The sequence below is a fragment of the Ictidomys tridecemlineatus genome, chromosome 8, assembly GCF_052094955.1.
Source record: "Ictidomys tridecemlineatus isolate mIctTri1 chromosome 8, mIctTri1.hap1, whole genome shotgun sequence".
NCBI lineage: Eukaryota > Metazoa > Chordata > Mammalia > Rodentia > Sciuridae > Ictidomys > Ictidomys tridecemlineatus.
The window spans coordinates 108,233,450-108,248,648 of NC_135484.1; the positions used below are offsets into that span (position 1 = coordinate 108,233,450).

Genomic DNA, 15,199 nt, shown 5'->3' on the forward strand with positions numbered 1-15,199 from the left:
CAAAGACCCCACAGTCTGTGCACAAAAATGATACATTTATTGAAAGAGTAATTTTTTTTAATACAAAAGAAAGCTCTGTACATAGGACTGTGACCATGTCCACTATTCCTGGGTCAGTATCCCAGGGGAAGTAGAAACCACTGACACACACACCCCACATTCACACACACACATTCACTCAGGCACACACACATACCCCAGAGCCATCAAGTAAGGGAAACACCAAGGGTTGCTCCACATATAAATGCCACCTCATCCCTGATGCGCATGTTCTCCCAAGGCCACACTCACACAACACACATTGTAAGCACTTTGCCTGATTCACTCATTGGGTCTGTCTTTTGTGGGAAGGAGAGAAATTCATCAACATCTCCTCCTCGGGGTGGGGGATTGGGGAGTGAGTGAGTGGTGGTGGAGTGAAACAAGAGCAGAGAAAAGGGGTTGGGCAGTTACAGACCTGAGTCCCAAGCTCCCCAACTCTGGCCCCTGATTTGCCATGCCCCAGCCTTAAAAACCACCCATAAGCCCCAGCTATCTCCAGGAGAAAGCCTAGGAAGGCAACTTCCATCTTGGTACTCCAATTTGGGGCAAGACAGCAATGGGGGTTAGAGGTTAGGGGGTTCTTAATTGTGTCGGCAAATCATCCCCTTGATAACTAGGCTGTGCGTAGAATCTTACCCCACCCCTTCACCTAATCACAGAAGCAGGCTTGTTCCTACTGAAGGCAGTCGTTAAGGGGTTAATAAAACTCCACCCCAATTGCTGCCCCATTTCTGAAAAAGCTCCCTTTCTGGATACAGGTGGTAAAAGTAGGCTCTAACACAGGGTAAAAATCTTCCCCCATGGTAGCCCACCCTCGAGTTCTACCCTAAGGGAGCAGGGGTGGGGTGGGGCATGGCCCCTGTACAAATTACATAAATACTGAGGTTACACTTAGAAAAATAAAGTCATTTTCTTCAAGGCTTTTTGTCTTAATTTAAAAAAGTTACAGTAGCTGCTCACTCCCTGGGAGAGCTGCCCATTTCTGGCTCCCCATCTCTATACTCAGCCCAAAAGCTGCTCCCACTTCTGACCCCCCATTCCTGCCTCTCCCCCCTCCCAGATCCCACCCTGCTCACTGCAACTTGGGCCCCAGGCAGCTGCAGGCCTGGGGGAGCACAAGGCTGCAATGCCCATGTGTGTGGCACAAATGAACTCAGTTGCCTCTACCTGACACCCTCCCACCCCCCCCCCCCACATTTGGTCTCCCTCTTCCCTCTCCGGAGCAACAGCCTAAAGGGCAAAAAGAGGCCCAGAGCTGTGGGTCACCCTCCCCACCCCTTCAGGGCATGGCCTGAGGGCCCCTCCCCCGGCTTTCTCCTGGAAACAACTCAGGACCGGGTGATCCCAGATCTCCCCCACACACTGGCGGACCCCAAGCTCATGGGGTGACTCTGTCCCCAGGGATCCAGCCAGTTCTGGGGAGCCCTTGGGCTCCCCAGGGAAGGGGAGTTCGGGTAGGGAGGGGGATGAGAAAAACGCCATAAAAAAAAGTTAAATATTTTAAAAATATATATTTATAGATTTGTTTTCACTTCGTCTCCTCAAATAAAAAGTTCAAAATCAACTTTAAGTAAAGCAGCTGGGAGGAGTGGGGGGGGAAGACAAAGGGAAGAAGGGAACGCTGGTGGTTCCCTCCAACCCAAGAGCCCCTGGAGGTCCATGGGGAACGGCAAGGCAGGGCAGGTGGCCCCAGGAACCTGCCCAGTGCACAGGCCCAGCTACTCAGGAGCTGAAGGGGCAGAGGGCGGCAGCATGAGGGAAGAAGCTCCCATCTCCTCAGCTGGCTCCCTGAGGGGAAGGTACAGGGCTCCTTAGACCCAGCCTGTGGCAGACACAGTGCCAACCTGGAGTCAGCAAGGAGGCTGGAGAGAGAGTCCCAACCGCTTCCTCAGGGGAGGACACAGTGTCCAGTCCCACAGAAGGCCTGTGAGTGGGAAGGTGGGACACGGTCCCATTGGGTAAGCTAATACTCATGGCAAACATCCAGCCAAGCTGTTGAGGGGAGTCTGAGGAGGGAGGACAGCCCCACCGTCAACAGAAATAGGAGGTGGAGCAGGAAGGAAGGAAAAGTGAGGGAGGACAGGTGGAGGGCAGGCAGGCCCATTTCTTTGGCTGGAGTGAGAGGGCATAGTCCCGTGGCTGCCCGCTCCTCCTCCCTGCCTCCCTCCTGCGGCCCGTCAACAAGTGTGTAAAGAAAACGTGAAAAGGCAACAATAAATAAGTGGTGCCGTCCCTTGGGCCATCTGTCCAGGGCAGCGGGCGGATCATTCACTCTTGGTGCTGTGGGCGGCATCCAGGTTCACCACCTGTAGCTCGGTGAGGTTGCTGCTGCTCCCGGCCTGCTGCCCTATCACAGCCATCTGGAGGGAAGGGGGTATATGAGGAAACGGGCAGGAGGATCAACCAGTCTGCTGCTGGCCTGCCTGCCTGCCCACCAAAAGCCTGAGCAGAAAACAAATTAGGATGTGGGCTCTGACCAATTGGTAATAATGTCCACCCAGCTGAAGATGCATAGCTATGTGGGATGATGTGAGAGGTGCCCCCACCTACCTGGTGAAGCTGGACTGCAGAAACAGGGATCTGCACTGTCCCAGATGGCGCTGTCAGGAACACCTGGGGGACGCCACCTGCATTGGAAACCATAAGAGATACACACTCATGTTTGCTGAAGAGGATCTTCCAGCTATTGGAGGAGTGGCAATGCACAAGTGACTGGTGAGTCTCAGTGCCCAATATGTCTTGAGAGTACTTGTGGGTATGAGGGTCCAAGTAGACAAATACAGGTGTCCTAGTGTATGTGAGAATATCCAAGTCTGTGTGTGTGTGTATGTGTATGTGTGTGTGTGTGCGTGTGCGCGTGCACAGGAAATATGTATTGGCATCCAAGTGTGTGTGTATGAGCATGTATACCTCAGTGAGGGAGTTGGAACATTTGAGTGTATAAGGGAGGAAATGGTCCTCCTTCCTTCAACCCTGCCCTTCCCCTCACCTTGCTCCTGGACCTGGCTGTGTGACACCTGCATGGTGGATGGCGCCTGGGAGAAGGCATTGAGCACGGTGAGGCTGCCATCAGCTAGGCCCGAGGTGGGGGCATACATCACCGCATGGGGGCTAGGGTACATCATGTGGCCTCCCACAGTTGTGGGCACGGACGATGTCATGATGGTGGCAGGCAACGTCACTGGAAAACACAGACACATGTCAGGCACTGGTCTCTCTGATATCTCCCTTCCTATCCCAGGATTCCAGTCTCCAAGATCTTTTCGCAATGTCCCAGGGGGTCAGAAGCTTGACCAGACTATAACTCTGCTCTCTTAGTCACCAGCTAAGAAAAGCCTATTTTTTTCCCCGGAACACAAAAGCACCAACCTTTGACTATATCCCATCATTTGTACTATTGGATTGTCCATCTACTGAACTTTTTGCTCTCAAGCCCTAAGATTTCAAGGACTAACCCCACTCCCAGGAAACTCAGATTCTCTCCCTTTAGAGTGCTCCTTCATCCCATTTTTAAAAAATTTGTTCTTATGCCTCCTCCTTCTTTCTAAACTCAAACCTCACAAATTCATCTTCTAAACAAGCACTTCTCAAATGTTAACAAACATACAGTTACATAGGAATCTTGTTAAAATGCAGATTCTGATTCAATAGGTTTGAGGTGATGCTTAAGATTCTTTATTTCCAAAAGCTCCCAGGTAATGCTGGTGCTCCCAGTCCCTAGAACATTTTGTGTAATAAGGTTGAAATAAAGATAACTTAAAAGTAATTTTGAGATAATCCTATTGTTTCTGAAATGACCAAAGATACCTGAGGGGTGAAATGACCAAAGATACCTGAGGGAAATTATGGCTACTCAAATTCTATAATACTTTCCCCACAAGGAGATAACTGCCCCACGAGTCCTTCCTGATAACTGATTAAATGCTGGGTTTTAGGGCAAATAACTTCTCCTTATCTAAATAAGAAAGAGGTAACTTCAGTGATCCTTAATTTCCTCCTGGAATCCACAAGCACACTGCAGGGCAGGATTTAAAATCCAGCATTCTCACCTGACTTTTCCTTAAAATTATGCCAAATGCCTGTTTCTACTTTAAGAAACTCTCTTACTTTACATACAGGAAAGATATAGTTGGGTATCTGCTGCTAGGCCTCGTGGGGTGAGACAGAGCAGGAAGGGCAACAGGGCTGCAAGTTATACCTGTCCCGCTGGAGGAGGTCTGCGTGAGGTCTGTGCTGCTGTCGCGAGAGGGAGACGCTTGCTGTGGGGCCTGGTGCACCTGAATGGCCTGCACTGGGACCTGCTGGGCCACTGCCCCACCTACGAGACACAGAGTCTTACTTGGGCTCTATCCTGCCCAGTTGCCACCTGCAAACATGTTTAAACACTCTAGTCCTAGGGTCTGGCACACTGGTCCCAAACTCCCAACCCTCTTTCCTAACAGCCAAATAGGCCTTCCATGCCCTGAATTTCCTCTCCAGGGGCTTCCTTTCTTCTCCTTCCTGAAACCTTACCTCTACCTTCTTCAAATGACCCATCAAGGACATAATCTGCCCTCCAGTCAAGATAGGAGAGTAATGGAATGTCTACTGTCCCCATTACAATGGAGGAACATGGCTGGACTAGCTAGAATGGCTAGAATATACAGTTGAAACTTACTGATGAGGACAGCAATCTACCAATAGGATATATAAGGTTTCTCTAAGGCTCTAACTCTTGTTCTGAGCTGAGAAAAAGGGTCTCCTCATGCCAGTCCTAAACCCACTCTGAGCATGCTCAATTTGGCCTGGGGAGGATAAATCTCTCCCTGCCTCTTGTGACTCACCGGGCATGAGGGTGAAGCTGGTAGGCAGCTGCATAAGGCCCCCAGAAGAGACGGGGCCACTGCCTGTACTCTTCAGCACAGTCCCGTTGGCACTGCTGACAGCGCTGGGGCTGACGCTAGCAGACACTGGTGCCAGGTAGTTGGTGATGGGGAAGGAGGGGCCGCTGCTGACTTGCATGGTGGTAGAGGTGCTAGGTGCTGTTTGGATCGTGGAGGTGGTACCTGGCAGGTTGGTGACTGTGAACGCCGGCTTCAGTGTGTCCTATACCCAGAGTAGAGATGAAATAGTGAGCCTCTACCAGACCCCACCCAGCAGAAGCTTTGTGTGGACTGAGAGCCCAGACTGAAATCAGTGTGCTTTGGTTCAAATCCCAGCTCCACAATATCTGATGCAGACCCTTGGGCAAGTTATGAAGCTGCTAAACTTCAGTTTTCTACCTCTGAAAGCGTAGAGGGCTGGGAGCACAGCTCAGTGGTAGACAGTTGGCCTAGCATATGTGAGGCCCTGGGTTTGATCCCCAGCACCATAAAAATAAAATAAAAATAAATGACTAAAAGGAGGACAATACCTCATAAATTTCTGTTTAGATTTCATAGGCTAACATATCCAAAAACATTTAGAGACTATTACCTGGCACATAAAGACAAATACATATCTTCTACTCTTGTGATCATGATGACAATGATTGTCATGATTATCATCATCAGAACTCCCTGGATTCTCTGTCCCAGTGGACTGTGGTCACAAATCATGACCAGGGTCTGTTTCCAGCTCTGGCAATGACCATCTGTATAAAGTTGAGGAAATTACTTTCTTTTTCTGAGCCTCAGTCTTCCTCTTCCTTATGTTTATAGACACAAGGAGACTGTACTACTATCTTATCTTTAAAGGGTTCTTCCAGCTCTGACCTGCCAGGCTTCTAAGATGACTGAGAGTTTTTCAGGGAACTCAGGATGTGAGAGAGATCTTAGAGTTCTGGCACTGAAGAACTATGCTAAATGCTTAAGACTTAAAGTACCTAGTAACTTACTCATCCACCAGAATTTCCTATTGCTACACGGGTCTGAAAATGATTACAGGTGTAGGAACTAATAGAGGGGAAGACTGGAGCACTGACTCTCTCTCCTCATGGGGGCGGGAGGGAAGAGGGGAGGGGCAGCTCTGTTCTTAGAAGGGGAAAGAGAAAGCCAGGAGCTTAAAACCAACCACCAAGCCTAAATCAAACTGAGTTAATAGGGGGCTCAAAAGCTGGGGGTGGGTCAACGAGGGATGTTTGCTAAGCAGCAGGGCTCAAGGCCACTGATTGGTAGTGGCGTTGCTAAGGCAAACAGTGCCCCTTCCTCTCATTGGCCAGTTAGTTAAGGCACACCCGGAAGGTGGAGCTCCCCAGACAGCAAAGAGGAAGCCCCGCCCCATCTCCTTACCGGGAATAGGAAGGGGGAGGCGTAACTAGGGCCGGCATCCCTAGCAGCAGGCGAATACACTCCCTAACTGCACAGGCCTCAACATCTGAAGGGATTGGCGGCTATCTAGTAAGGTAGTCCCCCACCCAGTCGGCCAGCCCGCCTGCCAACAGTGCTGAGTTCCCAGGACCCTGGGACCCAAAGTGTTCCCTTCCTACTCCCGGGCGACCCAATCTACCAGGAGGGCAGGGCTAAGTAACACCCCCGCCCCCAGCAGGGAGACAGCTGGCGGGAGGAATGCAAAGGCTCTGCCAGGCAGGCGGGCTGCGGGCGGGAGGCCGGCGTGGAGCCCGAGCAGGCCTTATATGGGCACGGAGGCCGCCCGCTTATCTAGGGGGCCGGCCTCCTGTCAGGAATGGAGGATGGACACCTGTCCCCTAGGATAAGGGGCACTAACCTGGCTCTACCCACCTTTGTAGACACCTTTCTACCTATACTGAGCCAGGTAGGGAAAGAGATCCCCTTCCCTTCCCTCCTCTTACATATGTGATACAAACACACCTTGGTCTCCCCACTGCTGTCAGACTCCGACACCTGGTAGGTGAGATCTGGCTCTTCAAAGCCAGTGGCACTCATTCTCTGGTCTGTGGTGGGGTCTGAGCGGGGTGGAGAGTCTGGCGAGTTCAGGCAGGTCTGAATCAGTGCCTTGCCGGTGTCACTGGTGATCATGGGCTGCAGTTTGCGAGTGGCAAAAGTATACACATGGCCTGTCTCACTGGCCACCAGCAACAGCACCTGTGTCCCTGTCAGCGTGGACAGCTCATAGGCCTGAGGGATGGGGAGGGAGATGGGCAAGTCAGCAAAACTTTTTATCTTCAACCTTCCTCAGGAAGAAGGAAAGAGAAGAATACACAGAGATCTCCAGCCCCCACTCCTATAATGACCTTCATCTTTAGTGACTCTACAAGGGTCCCATCAGTGTATATGAAAGTGAGCTATGAGCAGTAAAACTATCCATGTCTCTCCCCAGAACACAGATAACCAGCAAACAGTCACTGCCTCCCCAGGGATGGAGCATATAACCTCAGGGGACATGGAGGGACCCAGTTAGCTCCTAGTGGATGGAGCCTCCCTCTCTCTTCCCTGTCACAGGGATAGGGCTAGAACCCTATGACACTGGAATTCACACATCCATTAGTGATAAGGGACCACCTAAGCCACAAACTGTTTCATGGTTCTTCCCAGGCCCTAACCTGTTGCTATAACCTAATTTTTCCTTCTGCCCTATAACATTGTACTAACCTTTTTTCCTACTTGTCTTGGGAAGGAGGGAGAAGGAAGGGAGGAAGGAAGAAAGGAAAAGAGGGAGGGAAAGAAAATAAAGGCGAGTTTTTCTTCGTGAACTATCTTTCCACACAACCTTCTCTACTCATGATAAAGTAACAAGGGACACTGATGTAACACTATCTGGAGTGATGGGAGATGGCACCAAATACTCTGCCAGGAAGGGGACCTCAGAGATACCATCCTTACTCCCAACATAGTTCCACACCCACCTTGGATGCACACACAGATAAAAATACCAGCCAGTGTTCCCAAGGTTGTAGCTTGTTTTCCATTTCCTCTGCTTCCACCCATTCTCATATATTCTACCCCCAAGATGACTCGGAGGAGGCATTTCTAGGCACTTCTACAAACTTCCCTGATCTTCCCTCAAAGTCCATGCCCAAATTTTCCCTAGGGTTGGAAACCCCATCTGCCCCAAAGACAGGCGATTCTGCAAGACAGTCCTACCGGGAGCATGAGGTTTCCAGTGAAGCAACGGAAGACACATGGCCAGGGCGGGACTTGGTACCCGATGGCTACTCCAGACAGCACGAGCTCTCCTGCCCTCCTGCTCAGCTCCCTCACCTGGCCCCTAGCCCTGCCTATCCTCTAGCCAGCACTTCTCTTGTGGTGCCCACCTTCTTCCCACACATGCTCGCTCACTGTTGTCATACAGCTCCGGTCTTCTCATCTCCAGACCTTCCCTGCTCCCTGCTTTTCCGATGCATTTCCCTAACACCGAAGTGCACCGGACCTCTGACCCCGGCATCTCGTTAGCCACTTCCCCGGCAGCCACTGCTCACCCCTTCACTCCGCCCGGTCTCTCTTCCTCTCTCGTGCCGGTCACTCCCACCCCGGCGCCTCTTCCCTCAATTCCGGACGTTTGCGGCATCTCCCCTCTCCCCACATTTCCCTGGCGGCCCCTCCCCTTTCGCCCTTCGCGGGTAACAACCATCCCCTCCCACACACCTCCTGCGGACTCGCCGCCTCTCACCTCCGCCTCAGCTCTGCCTGGCTCCCGGGCTCCCCCTGTGCCTACCCACCCTCCTGGTACCCGGTGGCCGACCAGCCTCCGGCTTGGTACCTTCTTCATGATGCCCGTCTTCCTCTTGCTGAAGGTCGTGTAGCGCCGCAGCTTGTTGTCGATGAACTCCATCTTGATCTTCACCCGGCCCCGGGTCTTCTTACCCGGCTTGGCCCCGCTCACCGCGCCGCTCACCGGCCCGTAGCCCCCAGCGGCCGCCGCCGATGCCTCGGGCCCACCGACCACCACGCCGAGCTCCATCTCGCTCAGGCTCCTCTTCAGGCCTCGCCGCTCGGCGCCCAGCTCCTCCTCCTCGCCCGACTCCGAGTCGCCCTCGCTGCCGCTGTAGAGGGCCCCCGCGGTGGGCGCCGGGGTGGTTGCCGCCGCTGCTGCAGCCTCCCGCTCGAGGCGGCCCGGTCCGGGCCCCGCGCCGTTCCCAGGGACCCGGCCCCCATTAGCCCCGCGAGTCCCGCCGCCTCCACTCCCCGGCCGCCCCGTCGGGGTCCGGTTAAGGCTGCCCCCCAGGGCCGAGCCCCGGCCCAGAGCCGCCGCGGCCCCAGCTTGGCTCGGTAACATGGCGCTCAATGCAGGAGGGCGGACGGGCAGTCAGCAAGGAATCGGAGCCGCTGCCGCCGCCGCCATCGGCTTCCCGGCTAAACCCGGCACTCCTGCTGCTCCTAGTGCGGCTATAGCTGCTGCGGCCGTCGCTGCTAACCCGGGGCCCCTGCACGCCCGGGCCGACCTGGGCCCTCACTTTCCTGCCCCTGTGGCCCGGGTTGCCCCAGGCCGCGCGCAGCGCCCCCTGTCCGTATGCTAGGGCGACGCGCCCGGCGGCCGTCAGCGTCCCCCGGGGGGCAGGGGCTGCTGGCCGCAGCCGAGACGGCGGGTGGAGGGGGACGGGACCGCGCGCTGGCGGCGGAGGGATCCCCCGACCCTTCCCCCCATATAAAGAGATACAATGTTTCCTTTTATGGCGAGGCCGCTCCTTATATGGTGAGCCCCAGCGCCCCCGCCCCATTGGTCCGCGGTTCCGGCACCTCCGCTCCCCATTGGCCCGCAGGGGGCTCTTATTTGCATAGACATACCGAACTCGCTGCTGTCATCCGGCGTCAGGCAGCGATTCCGATAGGGGGAGGAGTCGACGCCCTTAAAGGAACCAGAAAGGAGGCACAACTCCGCCCCCTGAACCAGAGAATGGTAGATTTGGGAGGGGCCTGAAGAGAGGAAGCCTGGGAGAGAACTGGAGCGCTGTCTTGCGGGGAGAAGGGAGCTTGAGCCAAACACTCCGGGACCGCCTGATGGGCTGGAGGTTTGCAATAAATAGAAAATAAAGCCCAATTCCGGTGAAGGAATTGACTGGAGCACTTCTCCACGTCTTCCTGAGGAAGGCAAAGTTATTGACCCAGCGGTGGGGGCTCGGGTGCCTGGTATTTACGGACTCCTCGCGACCAGTGGCTCCACTCCCCTCTCACCGCCCCCCGACTTCCCATTCCTTTCCCTCGCTTTTCGAGGGATCAACACTTTCCCACCAGTTCGGCTCCAAGGTCCCCATTCATCACCCTCTTCACTGGGGCGTCTTTGGCAGATCTACATCTGGAAAAAGCCGGGGGAGATAGGTGGTCTTCCTAAGTCCCTGATGGGGGCAGGGAAGAGAGATGGAGATCAGTGAAGACTTCCAGCTGTTGGGTGGACTGGAAGGGGGGTGGTCCAGACGATCAAGCATACCCTAAAAAGTCGTGCAAAGGCCTGAGATAAAGTGTAGCGGGACCGAAAGTTTAAAGGAGCAAGCAAGCGAGCACATGCACGCGCGCACTTGCCTTTCTTTCAAAAACCAAGGAAAGCTCTTATCTTAGAAATTAGGCTACAGGGCTGGGGTTGTGGCTCAGCAGCAGAGCACTTGCTTAGTACTTGAGAGGCCCTGGGTTCGATCCTCAGCACCACATATAAATAAAATAAAGGTATTGGGTCCATCTACAACTAAAATATATATATTAAAGAAAGAAAAGAAATTGGGTCTTTGCTCCAAGGTAGTAAAAATAATTTGGACTTAGCTGTTAAAAAAATTACTCAAATCTGAAATCTGCCTCTTGCTAGTCCTGGCCTGGAAATAAGTGATTAGATCTCTCCAGACTTCATATTTACCATTGTTAGTGTCCATCTCAAGAGATTTTGAATGCAGATTTAATGAGATAAGGAGTAAAGCACACAATAAATAGTCAGTGAATAGTTAATAGGAGCTACCTAGAATAAGTCACCTCTTTCCAGGGATAAACATCCTGGGTGTTTTTGTTGTTGTGTTTTTACATTTTATTTTAGTTGTAGGTAAACACAATGCCTTTATTTATTTTATTACTGTGGATTAGGGGGCCAAAACTGTTGATGGAGGATCTAACCCAGTGCCTCAGGCATGGGAGGCAAATGCTCCACCGCTGAGCCAAGACTCCAGCCCCATTCAGGTGTTTTTAAGGGAATAGGAGAGAGTGATGATTTCTGCCTTAAAAATTATTGTGAAGGTCTGGGGTTGTGGCTCAGTGGTAGAGTGCTCACCCCGCACATGCAGGACCCTGGGTTTGATTCTCAGCACCACATAAAAATAAATAAGTGAAATAAAGGTATTGTGTCCAACTACAACTAAAAAGTAATTTTAAAAAATGTGAAGATTAAATAAAGCAGTTGATTGTGACTTATTAGTGCTATTGTTAGTGATATCAATTTAGTGTACTGTAACCAGCATTTCAATGAGTAAATTAATGGGTATCAAAAAAGCAAGGGAAAGCTGGATGCAGCATGCCAGTAATCCCAGTGGCTTGAGAGCCTGAGGCAAGAGGATCACGAGTTCAAAGCCAGCCTCAGCAATTTAGCAAGGCATTAAGCAACTTAGTGAGGCCCTGTCTCTAAATAAAATATAAAATAGGGCTGGGGGTGTGGCTCAGTGGTTGAGGGCCCCTGAGTTCAATCGTGGTACAAAACAAAACAAAAACAAGGTAAAGTATCATTGCATAAAACTTGTGTTTGCATTATATATAGGCTGAACCATATATCACCATTTTTATAGGTCAAGAAGTTGGAATATTGTCAATTTCATGTTTCAATGTATGTTTGTACTAGATGTTAACTGCATTTGTTACTGTGAGTCATAGTAAAAAAAAACTTTGAGAAATACTGAAATAAAGTACTACATTTGAAGGATTTGTGGGACATAGTACACACATACATATGCATATTCATCAAACCCCTAAACATGGGGATTAGAACCCATCTTCCTTCCCATTTCCCAATAGTTTTTACTTTTCCTTTCCTAATTTACACAATAGATAAACTTATGGAATGTATTAGCTCAAGAGGATAAATAGGTCAAATAAATAAATAGGTCCTATTTACAGTTTCAGGGGCCACTAATGGTGCTAGGGGGTGTGTTTTGTCTAAGCAATACAATCTTACAACCACAGCCTTGGGGTTTCATTCGTGCCTGGCCTCTAAAGTCTTTTTCTTTTGAGACCTCTAGTCTAGACATGTGCAGGATTGATTGACTGCCCTCAGCAAGGCACCCCAGAGGATAACTACTCTGCCACATCCACAGGAACAGTGTCTAGCAAGATTCCACTCCTCAGCTTCCCTTCAAATGAGCTGTCCTTTCTCCAACTTCATGAGCTCCTGGGCCATTGTACACCAGTGTTAGTGCTACAGTCCCTTTGCCTTCTTGGGATGGCCTTATCCTCAATCCTTGTTCACCACAGGGAGGCAGAAAGAGACTTATACACACAACACTCCGAATTACTGTGGATTCAGGGGCCAAAACTGTTGATGGAGATAAAGTCAAAATAATAAAAAAAAAGGACTCATAAATGTGTTTCATTTGGGCTTTATAATGCTTAAAAATCAGGAGATTTTACATAAAAATCTGAATATCCAATGGGGAAGTGGCTGAATGGTAGAGCATTTGCCTAGCATGCTCAAGGCCCTGAGTTTGATCCCCAGCACCACAAAAAATTTAAAAATTTTAAAAATCTGAATAATGGACCTTTTTAAAAAAATGGGATTTTTCATCTTTGCTCTTTTTCTCAGGATATGATTTTGCTCCACAACAAACTCCAGCCAAGATGTGCTGCCTCACGACAGACCCAAAGCCATGGGGCCAATCCATCATGGACTAGACCTCCAAAACTACTGAAAGTTTCTCAAGGATAAAAACCAAGTCCTAATCATCTTTACTTCTTCCATACCGTGCATGTTTTATTTTGTGGTGCTGGGGATTTAATCCAGGGCTTCATTCATGCCAGGCAAGTGCTTTACTACCAAGCCACATCCCCAGCCCCAAGAGTTGTTAAATGAATGACAAAACAAATGAATGAAATGAATGAACATCCTGAGTTTAGGCTGATGGGTGAGTTTAGATTTATGGCTGAAGGTAGAACACAGATGATATCCAGCAGAAAGGATTATCAAATAAAGTTTATTCATATGTTGGACCATAAAAAATTATTGGCATTTTGGCAACACAAGGCTGAGTACCCACAGGAAGACTCTAACCTAGAACTTAATGGTGGCCATAGAAGAGGCATGTGCTTTCAGCTTCACCACAGACCCCACAGGGAGCTCAGGTAAGCTCTCTACCTGAGCTCACCGGAATGTGTTTTGTGCTTTTTCAATAAAGTGTAAGTCAAAGTAGTCCCTGCAACAGAGGGAACTCACACCTACACCAAATCATGCAGGGCCTCCAGAGATGCATCAGAATTCTAGCTAGGTCCTCTTGCCACATGGTTCCCTCTCGTCACATGATTCCCATTTGATCTTCCTTTCTCTTGATTTTTATCACCCAGATAACATCAACAGAAATTAAGTCTACCTTTAAAAGTGACCCTGCCAGGTGCAGTGGCACATACCTGTTATCCCACAGGTATGCTAAGGCAAGAGGATAACAAGTTTGAGGCCAGACTCAGCAATGTAGCAAGACCCTAAGCAATTTAGTGAGACCCTGTCTCAAAATAAAAAATTTTAAAAAGGGCTGGGGATATAACTCAGGGTTAATGCATCCCTGGGTTCAATCACTGATACCAAAATAATAATAATAGATGACCCTGAAACAGTTTTCATTTGAAATTACACATTTACCAGGGGTTCTTCATCTGGAGGCAGAGGGTCTCAATTGTGACGGCAGATTAGAGGGAATGAAAAAGAAAAATAATCATGAGCCAGTGTGCCCAGGAAAAGTCTGGAAAACCATGCTGCTAGACACTAATCATTCTGGAGGCTAAAGCAGGAGGATTCACAAGTTCAAAGCCAGCCTCAGCAACTTAGTGAGGTCTTGAGCAATTTAGTGAGACCCTGTTTCAAAATAAAGAAATGAGAAAAAAAAAATGGGCTGGGTATGTGGCTTAGTGGTAAAGCACCCTTGAGTTCAATCCCCAGTACAAAACAAAAACAAAAACCAACCAACCAACCAACCAACCAACCAATAACAAACACACTAGTCATTCTTACCTCTAGAGAGGTTTGGGACTGAAGGGTTATATATTTTACTTTAACTTTTACTTTGACTTTTTACACAATCAGTATCACTTTTTTTTTATTTTTGATTTTTTGGAGGGGATTTGTTATAATATTTCAGAATCACTTTTTTTAAAAGTGTATATATTTTTAGTTGTTGATGGATCTTCATTTTATTCATACATGGTGCTGAGGATGGAACCCAGTGCTTCACACATGATAGGAGGGAGCTCTACCACTGAGTCACAACCCCAGTACTCAGTATCAGTTTTTGTTTAAATATTTTTTTAGTTGTATTTATTTTTATGTGGTGAGGAGGATCGAATCTAGCACCTCGCTGTGCACTAGGCAAGCACTCTACCATTAAGCCACAACCCCAGCCCTCAGTATCACTTTTTTTTTAACATTTATTTTTTGTAGTTGTACACAATGATTTTATTTTATTTATTTATATGTGGTGCTGAGGATCGAACCCAGGGCCTTGCACATGTGAGGCGAGCGCTCTACCACTGAGCCATAACCCCAGTCCCTCAGTATCACTTTTAAATGTTTTCTTTTAAACTCAAGCAAAAAATAGGATTAAGGCAGCAATAGTCTAAATGGATTTTGGCAGTTGGCTGTACAGGGAAGGGATGCAGAGATTTATGATGAATGAAGGTTTTGAGTAAAGCTAACTCATCTCCAAACAGTGGCACCTGTTATGGTTTGGATGTGAGTTGTCCCCTAAAAGCTCAGATTTGAGACAATTCAAGAAGGTTCAGAGAAGAAATGATTGGGTTGTGAAAGTCTTAACCCAATCAGTGATTTAATTCCCTGATGGGGATTAACTGAGTGGTAATTGAAGTGGTGGGGTGTGGCTGGAGGAGGAGAGAATTGGGGCATGGCTTTGGGTATATATTTGTATCTGGCCAGTGGAATCTCCTTCACCTCATTCCAGTAACTTCTGCCCGATTCCCTGACCTAAAGCAATGAGTCCATATCTCTGAAATTGTTCTAGTTCCTTCTGTTCCTCATCAACTTCTCAGTAATGAAAATATATAACAGCTATTATTTTTGAAGACTTACTCCATATTAGTCACTTTGCTGAGGACTT

At 49.4% G+C, this 15,199-nt stretch overlaps 1 protein-coding gene across 3 annotated transcripts; it reads right to left on the bottom strand.

Moving 5' to 3' along the window:
- Positions 1-14: 14 nt before the first annotated feature.
- Srf (serum response factor) lies at positions 15-9,596 on the bottom strand. Of its 3 annotated transcripts, XM_013355814.4 has the most exons (7): positions 8,680-9,592; positions 6,831-7,097; positions 4,866-5,127; positions 4,241-4,360; positions 3,032-3,223; positions 2,593-2,669; positions 15-2,402 (listed from the first exon to the last, which is right to left on the bottom strand). In XM_013355814.4, exons 1-7 carry the CDS (start codon positions 9,193-9,195, stop codon positions 2,307-2,309), a joined length of 1,530 nt encoding a protein of 509 aa, XP_013211268.3. In that variant the 5' UTR covers positions 9,196-9,592; the 3' UTR covers positions 15-2,306. The 3 variants fall into 3 exon arrangements, with proteins under 3 accessions (XP_013211268.3, XP_077876118.1, XP_077876117.1); XM_078019992.1 differs by lacking the exon at positions 6,831-7,097 and having other exon boundaries at positions 8,680-9,596; XM_078019991.1 differs by lacking the exon at positions 4,241-4,360 and having other exon boundaries at positions 8,680-9,594.
- Between the last annotated feature and the right edge of the window lie 5,603 nt (positions 9,597-15,199).

Excerpts from the sequence above, each read along its gene's own strand:
- Srf (XM_013355814.4), bottom strand. The coding sequence starts at position 9,195 with ATGTTACCGAGCCAAGCTGGGGCCGCGGCGGCTCTGGGCCGGGGCTCG. Across the intron at positions 7,098-8,679 it reads AGACGGGCATCATGAAGAAG|GCCTATGAGCTGTCCACGCT; the intron begins GTACCAAGCCGG and ends CCCATCCCTCAG. Across the intron at positions 3,224-4,240 it reads GACCTCCTCCAGCGGGACAG|TGACGTTGCCTGCCACCATC; the intron begins GTATAACTTGCA and ends TGTGTTTTCCAG.